This window comes from Bubalus kerabau, chromosome 15, assembly GCF_029407905.1.
Source record: "Bubalus kerabau isolate K-KA32 ecotype Philippines breed swamp buffalo chromosome 15, PCC_UOA_SB_1v2, whole genome shotgun sequence".
NCBI lineage: Eukaryota > Metazoa > Chordata > Mammalia > Artiodactyla > Bovidae > Bubalus > Bubalus kerabau.
The window spans coordinates 6,248,386-6,264,500 of NC_073638.1; the positions used below are offsets into that span (position 1 = coordinate 6,248,386).

The 16,115-nt window shown below is 39.4% G+C and overlaps 1 protein-coding gene across 1 annotated transcript in view; it reads left to right on the forward strand.

The window, feature by feature from the left end:
* The window catches only part of TMEM123 (transmembrane protein 123), an 80,158-nt gene that overhangs the window by 23,661 nt on the left and 40,382 nt on the right, over window positions 1-16,115 (forward strand). The window contains exons 7-9 of the mRNA XM_055547521.1: window positions 3,278-3,337; window positions 5,374-5,430; window positions 8,332-8,388. Of these exons, the coding sequence (XP_055403496.1) occupies window positions 3,278-3,337; window positions 5,374-5,430; window positions 8,332-8,388 (174 nt within the window). The remainder of the gene's footprint in view (window positions 1-3,277; window positions 3,338-5,373; window positions 5,431-8,331; window positions 8,389-16,115) is intronic.

Genomic DNA, 16,115 nt, shown 5'->3' on the forward strand with positions numbered 1-16,115 from the left:
ACAGCAGGGAGAGAAAAACAGGAGGCTCTTGTAATCCGGGCAAAAGATGAAGACATGGGGTAATGGGGATAAGAGGGTAGAGTCTAGATCTCCTTGGGGTGTGGAACTGAAATCATTGCTAATGGTTTGGATGGTGGAGTGAGGATGAAGGAAAACTCAAAAGATAACTTCCTGGTGTTAGGGTTGAGCAATCACCAATGTAACAACTGGGAATATGCGGGCAGAAGCAGGTTTATCGTAGAAAATCAGCACTTCGATTTGGCACTCTCACGTATGCACTTTGGAATCAAACAGCCTGGTCCACATCTGAGAATCCGCCGCTTACTGGCTGAGTGTCCAGAATCTGCCTGCAAGGCAGGAGACCCTGGTTTGATTCCTGGGTGGAATCCCCTGGAGAAAGGGGTCGGCTACCCACTCCAGTTTTCCCGGGCTTTTCTGGTGGCTCAGATGGTAAAGAATCCACCTGCAGTGCAGGAGACCTGGATTTGATCACTGGGTTGGAAAGATCCCCTGGAGGAGGACATGGCAAGTCACTCCAGTATTCTTCCCTGGAGCATCTCCACGGACAGAGGTGCCTCGTGGGCTACAGTCCACAGGATTGCAAAGAGTCAGACACAGCGGAGCAACTAAACACAGCTGGGTGGTCTCCTATGTGTCTCCTGTGGGTCTTCTATCACTGCCTAGCTGTGTTCCTGTCACAGAATTGTTTTGGGGGTTAGATGGGCTAATGCAGGTTACATGCTCCCCACAAGGCATGGCATGTAGTAAGCCCTTCATCATATTCTCAATTATTTGCTCCGGGCTGCTCCAGTTCAGTCACTAGTCGTGTCTGACTCTTTGTGACTCCATGAATCGCAGCACACCAGGCCTCCCTGGTCCAATTCCCGGAGTTCATTCAAACTCATGTCCATCGAGTCAGTGATGCCATCCAGCCATCTCATCCTCTGTCGTCCCCTTCTCCTACTGCCCCCAATCCCTCCCAGCATCAGGGTCTTTGCCAGTTAGTCAACTATTCGCATGAAGTAGCCAAAGTATTGGAGTTTCAGCTTTAACATCAGTCCTTTCAATGAACACCCAGGACTGATCTCCTTTAGGATGGACTGGTTGGATCTCCTTGCAGTCCAAGGGACTCTCAAGAGTCTTTTCCAACACCACAGTTCAAAAGCATCAATTCTTCGGCACTCAGCTTTCTTCCCAGTCCAACTCTCACATCTATACAGGACCACTGCAAAAACCATAGCCTTGACTAGACAGACCTTTGTTGGCAAAGTAATGTCTCTGCTTTTCAATATGCTATCTAGGTTGGTCATAAATTTCCTTCCATGGAGTAAGCGTCTTTTAATTTCATGGCTGCAGTCACCATCTGTAGTGATTTTGGAGCCCAGAAAAATAAAGTCTGACACTTTCCACTGTTTCCCCGTCTATTTGCCATGAAGTGATGGGACCAGATGCCATGATCTTCCTTTTCTGAAATTTGAGCTTTAAGCCAACTTTTTCACTCTCCTCTTTCACTTTCATCAAGAGGCTCTTTAGTTCCTCTTCACTTTCTGCCATAAGGTTGATGTCATCTGCATATCTGAGGTTATTGATATTTCTCCCAGCAATCTTGATTCCAGCTTGTGCTTCCTCCAGTGCAGAGTTTCTCATGATGTACTCTGCATAGAAGTTAAATAAGCAGGGTGACAATATACAGTCTTGACGTACTCCTTTTCCTATTTGGAACCAGCCTGTTGTTCCATGTGCAGTTCTAACTGTTGCTTCCTGACCTGCATACAGGTTTCTCAAGAGGCAGGTCACGTGCTCTGGTATTCCCATGTCTTTGAGAATTTTCCACAGTTTATTGTGATCCACACAGTCAAAGGCTTTGGCATGGTCAATAAAGCAGAAGCAGATGTTTTTCTGGAACTCTCTTGCTTTTTCCATGATCCAGCGGATCTTGGCAATTTGATCTCTGGTTCCTCTGCCTTTTCTAAAACGAGCTTGGACATCTGGAAGTTCACGGTTCATGTACTCTTGAAGCCTGGCTTGGAGAATTTGGGGCATTACTTTACTAGCGTGTAAGATGAGTGCAATTGTGCAGTAGTGTGAGCATTCTTTGGTATTGCCTCTCTGTGGGATTGGAATGAAAACTGACTGTTTCCAGTCCTGTGCCCACTGCTGAGCTTTCCAAATTTGCTGACATATTGAGTGCAGCACTTTCACAGCATCATCTTTCAGGATTTGAAATAGCTCAACTGGAATTCCATCACCTCCACTAGCTTTGTTCGTAGTGATTTTTTCTAAGGCCCACTTGACTTCACATTCCAGGATGTCTGGCTCTAGGTGAGTGATCACACTATGGTGATTATCTGGGTCGTGAAGATCTTCTTTGTACAGATCTTCTGTATATTCTTGCCAACTCTTCTTAATATCATCTGCTTCAGTTAGGTCTATACCATTTCTGTCTTTTATCGAGCCCATACGGACCTTGATCTTTTTCAGGTTTAATCTTCACACCATAGTCTTTTGGGATAAATCGATTATGGTTCCAGCAAGAGGAAGAAATTTGCACAGAGAGTAAAGCTGCTCCATAAGAATTGTTATTGGTTACTTTCTTTGTACTTGGGAGGTGATGGGGGTTGGGGAGGCCTTCTTTGTGAAAAGTACACAATCACATACTTACTCGCCACCCATGTAATATATGTGTTTAATCTTCCCTTATGCAAAGATCCAGGGTGAATAATGCACCCTGAAAAGTTGCTTAACTGAAGCATAGAATTCTTCCAGAGTTTTTTCCAAATTTTAAGTTACTAGTTAAAAATTCAAAGAATTATATCAAGACGGCTTCCAAGTTTATGTGAAAACCGTAAGCCACTTCATCTTCTCTCCATTGTATGAAGTTAGGTGTGCTGGTGCACAAGACCTGGGCACTCGTTAACAGTAAGGGTGTCCACTCTCCTCAGAAGAGCAGAGTTGTCAGTAGTAGAAATACCTCATAACCACATGGCTTCATGTCCAAACTATTTTATCAGTGGCTGGCACAGAGTAAGTACCTGGTAAGTGTTACATTAGCTACATGTTTTCTGTCTGAAAAAATCGAGTGATACACATCTAGATTTATTAACAGTTTCAAGGCATGTTTCATAGAAGCAGTGCAAAAGTAGAATTTCCTGTGGAATAATCTACCCTCTCACCCGCCAGAGGCTGAAAGAAAAAAAAAAAAAAAGAAGCATAATGCCAGTATCGTTAGTTCAATATTGATGGCCATTATGCACAGGATATTCCTTTGTTTTTATAGGATCTTCAAGCCAGAATAATCCTCAGTCTGGAGGAAACTCCAATGGTAACAACCAAGGAGGTGAGTTTTATAAGGTCAGAAAACGGATTATCTGCCTAGATACATAAAGTAATATCAGCTAGTCCAGTACATGTAAGCCTGTACACAGGCCTGTCTTAACCATGATTTGTGCGTTTGTGAATACTTAAAGCCTACCATCAAAAACTTCCCTTAGTAGGCATCAGGAAATGATAGTTCACTGGATTCACCATCTTTCTCAGTCTAGCAAAGTTGTGAGTAAATTCTAAAACTATTAATAAAAACATACTGGAATTTATTACTGGGTTTTCTAGCACATTTTTTGGTATGACATTGTGTGCTCTGCCTATGGATATGAACTAGAATTTATAAATCTGCTGATCTTGCTGGTGGAAGAAATCACTTTAAGCTGGTCAGCCATGGCAGCCTTAATTTGCCTTGGTGGACTCTAAGGAGACCCTGCTTATATTTCACCCATCAGATAAATTTCCATCCACGCCCTTGCTTCCTTATTAAAACAATCGATGAGGCTTTTTTCTTGTGCTTTTTGTTTGGGACAGATGGATTTCTTCCTTGATTTTCTCAATTAACATGTAAAGATAGGAGCAGACTGATGTTATAAATAATAGTACCATCAACGCATGTTTCTTCTAAGTGATATTTAGTTTATCTTCTCACTGCCTTTATTAAGAGTGACAGAGGTAGAAACTTAAAAAAGGTACACAAATCCTATCACTGGATCCAATTTTCTATTTTTATTCAACAAGTATTTATTGAGTGTCTTTAATGTGTGGACACAGTACAAAAGGGACCAAGCTCTGACTTCTTGGAGTTTTTCTTTGTTTTTTGTGTTATTTTATTGTTGAAACATGCACATAACATAAAATTCAAAGTGTAGTCATTTATCAGTGTAGAGGTGGCATTAAATACATTCACAGTGTTGTGCAGTGTCATGGAGATTTTTTAGTAATTTTTTATTGAAGTAAAGGTAATTTGCAGTGTTGTGTTCATTTCTGCTGTACAGCAAAATGACTTAGTTATATACATGTATTCATTCTTTTTATTTCCTTTTCCATTATGGTTTATTGCAGAATAGTTAATGTAGTTCCCTTCTGTCACTGCCTAGCTGTGTTCCTGTCACAGAATTGTTTGGGTGGTTAGATGGGCTAATGCAGGTTACATGCTCCCCACAAGGCGTGGCATGTAGTAAGCCCTTCGTAATATTGTCAATTATTTGCTACCTGCTGCTAAATACATCTAAATACATAGTCTGCTGACCTTGATCTCTTTCAGGTTTAATTTTCACAGCATAGTGTTTTGGTATAAATGGATTATGGTTCCAGCAAGAGGAAGAAACTGGCAGACAGAGTAAACATAGCTTCTTCAGAATTGTTTTTGCATACTTTCTTTGTACTTGGGAGGTTTTTGGTGTGGGGGCGGCCTTCTTTGGGAAAATACACAATAACATACTTGCTCGCCTCCCATGTAATAATGTGTTTAATCTACCATTATATAAAGATCCAGGATGAATAATGCACCCTGAAAAGTTGCTTAAGTGGAGCATGAATTCCTCCAAACTTTTTCCAAATTTTAAGTTAGTAGTTAAAAATTCAAAGAATTATATCAAGAAGGCTTCCAAGTTTACATGAAAACCCTAAGCCACTTCATCTGCTCTCCATTGTATGAAGTTAGGTGTGCTGGTGCACAAGACCTGGGCACTCGTTCATAGTAAGGGTGTCCACTCTCCTCAGAAGAGCAGAGTTGTCAGTACTAGAAATTCCTCATAACCACGTGGCCTCATGTCCAATCTATTTTATCAGTGGGGCACATAGTAAGTACCTGGTAAGTGTTACATTAACTATATGTCTTCTGTCTGAAAAAATCCAGCGATACAGATCTAGATTTATGAACAGTTTCAAGGCATGTTTCAGAGAAACAGTGCAAAAGTAGAATTTCCTGTGGAATCATCTACCCTCTCCCCCACCAGAGGCCACTAAAAAAAAAAAGAAGCATATTGCCCGTATCATTAGTTAAATATTGATAGCCATTCTTCACAGAATATTTCTTTGTTTTTATAGGATCTCCAAAGCAGAATAATGATCAATCTAAAGAAAAGTCCAGTGGTCAGCAAGGAGGTGAGTTTAAAAAGGTCAGAAAACAGATTCTCTGCTTAGGATACATAAAGTAATATCAGCTAGTCCAGTACATGTAAGCTGGTACACAGGCCTGTCTTGACCATGATTTGTGCATTTGTGAATACTTAAAGCCTACCATCAAAGGCTTCTCTTAGTAGGCATGAGGAAATGATAGTTCACTGGATTCACCATCTTTCTCAGTCTAGCAAAGTTGTGAGTTAATTCTAAAACTATTAATAAAAACATACTGGAATGTTTTACTGAGTTTTCAAGCACATTTTTCAGTGTGACATTGTGTGCTCTGCCTATGGATATGAACTAGAATTCATAAATCTGCTGATCTTGCTGGTGGAAGAAATCACTTTAAGCTGGTCAGCCATGGCAGCCTTAAGTTGCCTTGGTGGACTCTAAGGAGACCCTGCTTATATTTCGCCCATCAGTTAGATTTCAATCCATGCCATTGCTTCCTTATTAAAACAATAGATGAGGCTTTTTTCTTGTGCATTTTGTTTGGGACAGATGGATTTCTTTGTTGATTTTCTCAATTAACATGTAAAAATAGGAGCAGACTGATGTTATAAATAATAGTACCATCAACGCATGTTTCTTCTAAGTGATATTTAGTTTATCTTCTCACTGCCTTTATTAAGAGTGACAGAGGTAGAAACTTAAAAAAGGCACACAAATCCTATCACTGGACCCATATTTTCTACTTTTATTCAACAAGTATTTATTGAGTGTCTTTAATGTGTGGAGTACATCATGAGAAACGCTGGACTGGAAGAAACACAAGCTGGAATCAAGATTGCCAGGAGAAATATCAATAACCTCAGATATGCAGATGACACCACCCTTGTGGCAGAAAGTGAAGAGGAACTAAAAAGCCTCTTGATGAAAGTGAAAGTGGAGAGTGAAAAATTGGCTAAAAGCTCAACATTCAGAAAACGAAGATCATGGCATCCAGTCCCACCACTTCATGGGAAATAGATGGGGAAACAGTGGAAACAGTGTCAGACTTTATTTTTCTGGGCTCCAAAATCACTGCAGATGGTGACTGCAGCCATGAAATTAAAAGACGCTTACTCCTGGAAGGAAAGTTATGACCAACCTTGACAGCATATTCAAAAGCAGAGACATTACTTTGCCAACGAAGGTTCGTCTAGTCAAGGCTATGGTTTTTCCTGTGGTTATGTGTGGATGTGAGAGTTGGACTGTGAAGAAGGCTGAGCGCCGAAGAATTGATGCTTTTGAACTGTGGTGTTGGAGAAGACTCTTGAGAGTCCCTTGGACTGCAAGGAGATCCAACCAGTCCATCCTGAAGGAGATCAGCCCTGGGATTTCTTTGGAAGGAATGATGCTAAAGCTGAAACTCCAGTACTTTGGCCACCTCATGCGAAGAGTTGACTCATTGGAAAAGACTCTGATGCTGGGAGGGACTGGGGGCAGGAGGAAAAGGGGACGATGGAGGATGAGATAGCTGGATGGCATCACCGACTCGATGGACGTGAGTCTCAGTGAACTCCGGGAGTTGGTGATGGACAGGGAGGCCTGGCGTGCTGCGATTCATGGGGTCACAAAGAGTTGGACACGACTGAGTGACTGATCTGATCTGATCTGATCTGAATGTGTGGACACAGTGCAAAAGGGAACAAGCTCTGACTTCTTGGAGTTTTTCTTTGTTTTTTGTGTTATTTCATTGTTGAAACATGCACATAACATAAAATTCAAAATGTAGTCATTTATCAGTGTAGAGGTGGCATTAAATACATTCACAGTGTTGTGCAGTGTCATGGAGATTTTTTATTGAAGTAAAGTTAATTTGCAGTGTTGTGTTCATTTCTGCTGTACAGCAAAATGACTTAGTTATATACATGTATTCATTCTTTTTATTTCCTTTTCCATTGTGGTTTATTGCAGAATAGTAAATGTAGTTCCCTTCTGTCACTGCCTAGCTGTGTTCCTGTCACAGAATTGTTTGGGTGGTTAGATGGGCTAATGCAGGTTACATGCTCCCCACAAGGCGTGGCATGTAGTAAGCCCTTCGTAATATTGTCAATTATTTGCTACCTGCTGCTAAATACATCTAAATACATAGTCTGCTGACCTTGATCTCTTTCAGGTTTAATCTTCACACTATAGTCTTTTGGTATAAATGGATTATGATTCCAGCAAGAGGAAGAAATTGGCAGACAGTAAACATAGCTTCTTCAGAATTGTTTTTGCATACTTTCTTTGTACTTGGGAGGTTTTTGGTTGGGGGTGGCCTTCTTTGGGAAAGTACACAATAACATACTTGCTCGCCTCCCATGTAATATATGTGTTTAATCTTCCATTATATAAAGATCCAGGGTGAATAATGCACCCTGAAAAGTTGCTTAAGTGGAGCATGAATTCCTCCAAACTTTTTCCAAATTTTAAGTTACTAATTAAAAATTCAAAGAATTATATCAAGAAGGCTTCCAAGTTTACGTGAAAACCCAAAGCCACTTCATCTGCTCTCCATTGTATGACGTTAGGCGTGCTGGTGCACAAGACCTGGGCACTCGTTCATAGTAAGGGTGTCCACTCTCCTCAGAAGAGCAGAGTTGTCAGTACTAGAAATTCCTCATAACCACATGGCCTCATGTCCAATCTATTTTATCAGTGGGGCACATAGTAAGTACCTGGTAAGTGTTACATTAACTATATGTCTTCAGTCTGAAAAAATCCAGCGATGCAGATCTAGATTTATGAACAGTTTCAAGGCATGTTTCAGAGAAACAGTGCAAAAGTAGAATTTCCTGTGGAATCATCTACCCTCTCACCCACCAGAGGCCACTAAAAAAAAAGGAAGCATATTGCCCGTATCATTAGTTAAATATTGATAGCCATTCTTCACAGAATATTTCTTTGTTTTTATAGGATCTCCAAACCAGAATAATGGTCAGCCTGAAGAAAAGCCCGGTGATCAACAAGAAGGTGAGTTTAAAAAGGTCAGAAAAGTGATTATCTGCCTAGCATACATAAAGTAATATCAGCCAGTCCAGTACATGTAAGCCTGTACACAGGCCTGTCTTAACCATGATTTGTGCATTTGTGAGTACTTAAAGCCTACCATCAAAGGCTTCCCTTAGTAGACATCAGGAAATGATAGTTCACTGGATTCACCATCTTTCTCAGTCTAGCAAAGTTGTGAGTAAATTCTAAAACTATTAATAAAAACATACTGGAATTTATTACTGAATTTTCAAGCACATTTTTCAGTGTGACATTGTGTGCTCTGCCTATGAATATGAACTAGAATTCATAAATCTGCTGATCTTGCTGGTGGAAGAAATCACTTTAAGCTGGTCAGCCATGGCAGCCTTAATTTGCCTTGGTGGACTAGTTGAAGACTCTTCTTATATTTCGCCCATCAGTTAGATTTCAATCCACCTCCTTGCTTCCTTATTGAAACAGTAGATTAGGCTTTTTTGTTATGATTTTAGTTTGGGAGAGATGGATTTCTTCCTTGATTTTCTGAATTAACATGGATAGACAGGAACCTGACTGATGTTATACATAATAGTAACGCATGTTTCTTCTAAGTGATATTTAATTTATCTTCTCACTGCCTTTATTAAGAGTGACAGAGGTAGAAACTTAAAAAAGGTACACAAATCCTATCACTGGGCCCATTTTTTCTACTTTTATTCAACAAATATTTATTGATTGTCATGGATATTTTTTATTAATTTTTTATTGAACTACAGTTATTTTACAATGTTGTGTACATTTTTGCCGTACAGCAAAATGATTAAGTTATATACATATATACATTCCTTTTTGTTTTCTTTTCCATTGTGGTTTATTCCAGAATAGTAAATGGAGTTCCCTGAGCACCGTTGTGGTTTTCAGTTCTAAATGTAACAGTTTGCATCTACTAACCCCAGACTCCTATCCTTCCCTCCCCGACCCAGGCTCCCCCTTGGAAACCCTATGTCTGTTCTGTATATCTGTGAGTCTGTTTCTACTTCATAGATAGGTTCATTTGATCCACATTTTATATTCCACATGTAAGTGATGTGTTGATGTTTAGTCACTAAGTCGTGTCTGTGTCTGTGACTCCATGGACTGCAGCATGCCAAGCTTCCCAGTCCTTCATGTCTCCCGGAGTTTGCTCAAACTCTTGTCCATTTAATCAGATCACTGATAAATCAGTGATTAATGCATCCAATCACTTCATCCTCTATTGCCCCCTTCTTCTTTTGCCCTCAATCTTTCCCACCATCAGGGTCTTTTCCATTGAGTCAGCTCTTTGCATCAGGTGGCCAAAGTATTGTAGCTTCACTATCAGTCTTTCTAATGAATATTGAGGGTTGATTTTCTTTAGGATTGATTGGTTTGATCTCCTTGCTGTCCAAGGGACTCTTAAGAATCTTCTCCGGCACCACATTGAAAAGCATCGATTCTTTTGTGTTCAGCCTTCTTTATGGTCCGAGTCACATCCACCCATGACAAGTGGAAAACCATAGCTTTGACTGTGTAACCTTTGTCAGTGGAATGATGTCTCTGATTTTCAGTATGCTTTCTAGGTTTGTCATACCTTTTCTTCGAAGGAGCAAGCGTTTTTTCATTTCAAGGCTGCAGTCACCATCCTCAGTGATTTTGGAGCCCAAGAAAATAAAACATCACTGTTTCTGCTTTCACCCCATCTATTAGCCAAGAAGTGATGGGACCAGATGCCATGATCTTCGTTTTTTGAATGTTGGGTTTCAAGTCAGCTTTTTCACTCTCCTATTCCACTTTCACCAGGAGGCTCTTTATCTTTAGTTTTTTGCTTTCTGCCATAAGGATGGTGTCATCTGCGTATCTGAGGTTATTGTTATTTCTCCTGGAAATCTTGATTCCAGCTTGTGCTTCATCCAGCTCAGCATTTCGCATGATCTACTCTGCATAGAAGTTAAATAGGCAGGGTGACAATATACAGCCTTGGCATATTCTTTTCCCAATTTTGAACAAATCTGTTGTTCCATGTCCAGTTCTCACTGTTGCTTCTTGACATGTATACAGGTTTCTCAGGAGGCAGGTAAGGTGGTTTGGTATTCCCATCTCTTAAGAAATTTCCAGTTTGTTGTGATCCACACAGTCAAAGACTTTAGCATAGTCAGTGAAACAGAAGCAGATGTTTTTGGAATTCCCTTAACTTTTTCTATGATCCAGCAGATGTTGGTGATGAGAAATTGGTTACAGGGAAAAATGAGGTATTTCCAGTATCATGAACAGATTGAAGTTTCTAATGACAGATCCAAAGGTCAGAGAAGTTCCCCTTTTTGCAGTAGTTTGGGAAATGCCAATAACAGCATTGTCTTCCTAAGAACGAGAGAAAAAGGTATACTGGCCTGGTTCTGTCAGCTGTCTCCTTCAGATGTCATCTGCTTCATTTCTTAGAGGTCTTTGTTTTCAAGTCACCAGTGCAAGTCCACTCTGGGTTTGATGCTTTCTTTACATGTGATGTGTTAATCCAAGAGTATTTCTTTTGGGATTTGATGACATAAGGTTGGTTAACAGTACCTGATTGAGGCCTTTTCAGTGGGATTGAAAGGAGTCTTTCTAGAGATGAAATTTCCAGACTGCAGAGTGTGGTGTCTGAGGTTTCGTCTCTCAGGAATACACTATGAACAGATTACTGAAGTTGGTTATTTCTGTGACATACATTTTAAGAGACTAACTAGATTATGACTGGTAACATCATACCAGGATATATCAGAATTTTATAAAATTTCTGGAACATTTATATTAATAACATTCACCATGCATTATAACCTAAGAAAGTTTATCATCACTTACTTAACAGTGCTTCCCATATAGTTTAACATGCCAAATGAGCCTAATTAGTTTGATTTCTCTTTTTGTAAGAAAGAAAACAAATCTTTTGAGATGTTGTAGGAGCCCTCTGGAAATATCCAATGTTACTTTCAGGTCAAAAAGACTTTATTTAGAGTTTGATCTTGGGGAAGTTTGTCAAAAACATCAGAAGCGTTCAGACATCTGACTAAATATGATCACAGATTATTATAAATCAATACTTTATTACCTAAGAAGGTTACATAGTTCTGAGCAAAATTTAGCTCTTTTAAAATTGAAAAGACTTTGTTTTCATAAGTAAAAACAAAGATCTGATTGAGATAACATGAAGCACAGAAAAATAATTCTGGTAAAACACAAAATCTTTGCTTTGTAGACAAGAGTACTTAAAAGGTAAGAAAGAAAACTTTCATAGAATTTTCTCAGAAGCAGATCATAGTCCAAGCAAACTTTGGTCTTTTAGTAGATGATGGAAAATTAAGTTCCAGTTTTACATAAGTACACTATTGATATTAAAGCTTATTTTTTTCAAACCCTTACAACAAATTTGTTCAATCTTACCCAGCTTGATCACTCATAAAATTCCTTTCCCAGATTCTCTTTCCAAAATCCTACAACTTTCATAATACCCCTTCAGATTTTATTCTGTGTTTTTCCTCTTTCCCTTTCTGAAATGATAAGCCTGCTTTAGGACAGTTATTTTCTTTTATTTCAACAAAAATACATCTCTTATACCTTCTTTTACCATCCTATTTTTCTTTTATATGAAGATTTTTCACTTACTATTTCTTGTAGCTTTAATTATGTTAAAGGATTAGAATTCTTAACCCTTGGTAACCTTGGTTTCTAATAAAGCATTCTTTAGTCAATTTATGAATACCCTTCATAATTTCTAGAATCATGCTTTCTCATAGTACAGTTCTTTTAGCATGGCACAAAACATGTTTACTAAGAAAACCAAATATCTTTAGTAACTCAGTCAAAGAAAGCCAAAACTGGATAAACCTATGTTCAGTATTTGCTTTTTCAGTGTTTTTTCTTATTTGAAAATGATTCAGATATTCAATGAGTTTAACTCACTATTTAGCTGAATTTAACAAAATTTTAAGGTTCTAAGGTACCAGAAGATTTAGGGAAATTTTTAAAAGTTTACCTAAAAGCTATTCTGTGTACATCTATTTAATTTACTTGTTTTTTTAAAAATTATATTTACATGAATTATGAAAGTCTGATCATACCGTTATTTTTCTTGCTGAATTATCATTAAAGGTCAGTGCAGTACTTTGAGAACAGCTTCAGGCTTGATCCCTGGATTGGGAAGATACCCTGGATTAAGAAATGGCAATTTACTCCAGTATTCTTGCCTGGAAAATTTCACAGATAGAGGAGCCTAGCAGACTGTAGTCCAATGGGTCGCAAAGAGTCAGACATGACTGATCACACACATACACACACGTTAGAGTCCATGAGATAACTTTAAATGTTCCTTCTAGCACAGGGTATTTATCTTGAGGGGGAAAAAGCATTGCCTCAAATTTTTTCCTGAAGAGACCAGATAATACAGCTATTATAAAAATGTTTTGTTTATTGTGTAAGATTTTTGCATAACTGTTTTATCCCTTTGATATATCTCTGAAGCTTGAAGATCCTTATGTAACCTGTTGGATTTGTTTTTTTAATTGGACATAATGCTTAGTGGAAATTAACAATAATTACTGGTCAGTATGTAGCCACATTGGCTTAACACTGGAGTGGGTAGCCTATATCCCTTCTCCTGCAGATCTTCAGAAATTGAACCAGGGTCTCCTGCATTGCAGACAGATTCTTTACCAGCTGAGCTATTAGAGAAGCCACCAAGACTTCCCTGGTGGCTCACTCAGATGGTAAAGCGTCTGTCTACAATGCAGGAGACCCGGGTTCGATTCCTGGGTCAGGAAGATCCCCGGAGAAAGAAATGGCAGTTCACTCCAGTACTATTGCCTGGAAAATCCCATGGACAGAGGAGCCTGGTAGGCTACAGTCCATGGGGTTGCAAAGAGTCGGACACGACTGAGCGACTTCACTTTCACTTTAATGCTTAGTATTTTGTTTTGTTAGTAACATTTCTAATTGTAGAAAAATTGTCATTTGAACATACTGTTTACCAATTTATTGGGTGCAATTTAGTGCAGTTTATTTGGCACGAGTCCCAAAAGGAAAACAGTACCTTTGAGAAATCCTGTATGATGTGTTCTCTAGGAATGTACTGTTGGCAAAAGAGGAGACTGCTAGCAGTACCACTTAAAACATGTATCTGTATCACTGTTACATTGGACTCACCATATTGAATTCAGCAAATCCAATTGTTCTCGATTTTGTTTGTTTGTTTTTGGTCTCCATCTGAGTTCTGTGAGTGCTTTCTAAGATTTATTCATCTTGGCACCTAACGCTATATGGAACCAAGTACATATTTTGTAGTTGCTGATTTACAAAGAACCACTGTGCATGTTTTTCAGACTTGACTGGTCCATGCTCCAATCTTATCTGTTATTCTAGCTGGATTTTTTTGTCTATAGAGTAAGATAGACACTTGAGGTCAAAGAAACAGGAATTAAGGTTACTTTCTAACTGTACCACAGAGTTACATGTGATGGTTTTATTTTTTAGTATGTTCTAATAATTATTTGAAGACAGACATACTTTGGACATTCTTTTCTACAGGGACTTGTTTGATGCTTCATCTACTTAGAAAGAAAATAATTTCCCCCATTTCATGTATAGTCTGAGAGCATATTGTTTAGGGTCTGTGGATAGATAGATTTATCCTTCCTGTGCAAGAAAGGCACAGGCCCAGATTGTTTTTCATAACAGGGTTTGGGCAAGGAAATGTAACATAGTCTAGAATGGACAGTAGATATCAGAACAACAGTTCAGTATCAGTCAGGATACAGAAGCATTTTTCTTTATCAGCTAGGATTAATGCTTCCCCCAAAAGGGGAGTCTCAGGTTCAAGGTACCACCATCCAGTCTGAAGCTCTTTTCTTAGGCATAATTTTACAAAGCTGTATTCAAAGCATTTGACCTCCCTTAATGTTCTCGCCATACATGATTGCCTTTGGCTTGGTACAGTTGTTTGGTACATCCTTGGTACAGTTGCTTGGGCTACTCTAGTAGGGTTGGCTTTATCGACAGATCCGACAGGACCGTAGCAGTTTTGAACAGATGCACCTGGTTTGAGTGTTAGATTTCTGCAGAAGAGGGTAGTGGAAATTTAGAACAGCTTACTAAAATAATTATTCGAACTTTTACCCCCACTGAAAACACTAGAAGCCTTACTGATGTGGAAAGAATTCATCAGGTACATAATCTCATATTCCTCAGTAGCTTCCTTTATTTCCTTTGGGTAAAATGGTTTATGTATGAAAGAAACATTAGATGGAAACTTCCAGTTAGGTTGTAAGCTGCTATAAGACAGGAACCAGATGACCTGACAGGTTACCTCAGATGCATATGGTGTTAGATGGACAGACAGAGATGTAGATATAGATATTGTTATTTCTAACCAGGGAGTTGACATAGGAAACAGTTTCTCTGACTACTCCGAAGGTTACTGTGTACTTAAGGAAGTGCTTCAACTCCTTAAAGACTTTGTTTTGTTCAACTCATGTTTATGAGATTGCATTTGAAAATTGCTGATAATTTTTAACATCATTAGATTTTGTAGGAATGTAGATTTCAAGGAATGTAGAGTGGGAAATCATTATGTTCAGTTTCAGGCTGAGTCACTAAGTCATGTCTGACTCTTGCAACCCCATGCACTATAGCCTGCCATGCTCCTCTGTCCATGGGGCTTCTCCAGGCAAGAATACTGGAGTGGGTAGTCATTCCCTGCTCCAGGGGATCTTCCGAACCCAGGGATCAAACCTGGGTCTCCTGCATTGCAGGAAGATTCTTTACTGACTGAGCTACGAGGGGTGGGGAGATACAAACTATGAGATAATCAACTGAAGGTGATTTCAGATCGTGATTTTTAGAAACAAACAGGATATTATGTGTGTGTGGTGGAGAATGTTGAGGAAGGGCTGCTTCAGACCAGGTGGTCTGGGAGGACCTCTCTGAGGTGGGGTCATCTGAGCTGAGCCCTGACTGACAGGAAGGAGCTGGCCCTGCACATAACAGAAGGAAGAGCATTGCAGGCAGAAGGAATAATTCGTGCAGGTGTGAAAAAGGAGTGAACCTCTGTGTCATGTGGCCGGCATGCAGCCATGGGTGTGCACTTATTACGTACAGGAATTATGAAATGGGAATACAATGTTTAATATGAAAGAGTTGTATTTTGAAACATCAAAAACATAGTAGAGCACACTTCAGAAGAAGAGGCCAGAAATGTGGATTCTGGCTACTTCATTAACTTTCCTGGGTCTTTTTAGTTGTCGTTCGAGTCGAGGTAGGTGTTAGTTCTTCAGGCATAAAATGTTATGGTGATTCTAAACCACAGTGCACCTTCATATTCTCTGTACTTTGAAGACAGCAGGCATAGTAATAAAGTGGAACTGTTCTGGTGCTTTCTTTGCTGAAGTGTGCTGCTATCCCGAAGTTATAATTAGGAGCCAGATGAAAAGCTTCCAATTCAGATCAAGAACTGTTGCTTGTACTTGATTGTGATGTGAGCTTTAAAAGGGAACAGCAGATGTTTAATCAGTTAAATCATTTTAAGGGTTAGAGGTATGGGGCTGCATACCAAGTTCTGGGAAAACCCAGGAAATTGTGGATGTTAGCTTGGGTTTGTGGGGGCCATGAGGTCGTGATAAATGGAGGTTAGGAGAAAGAAACGGTGCAGGATGCACATGCACTGAGAATTCAATGCAGAAATCCCAGAA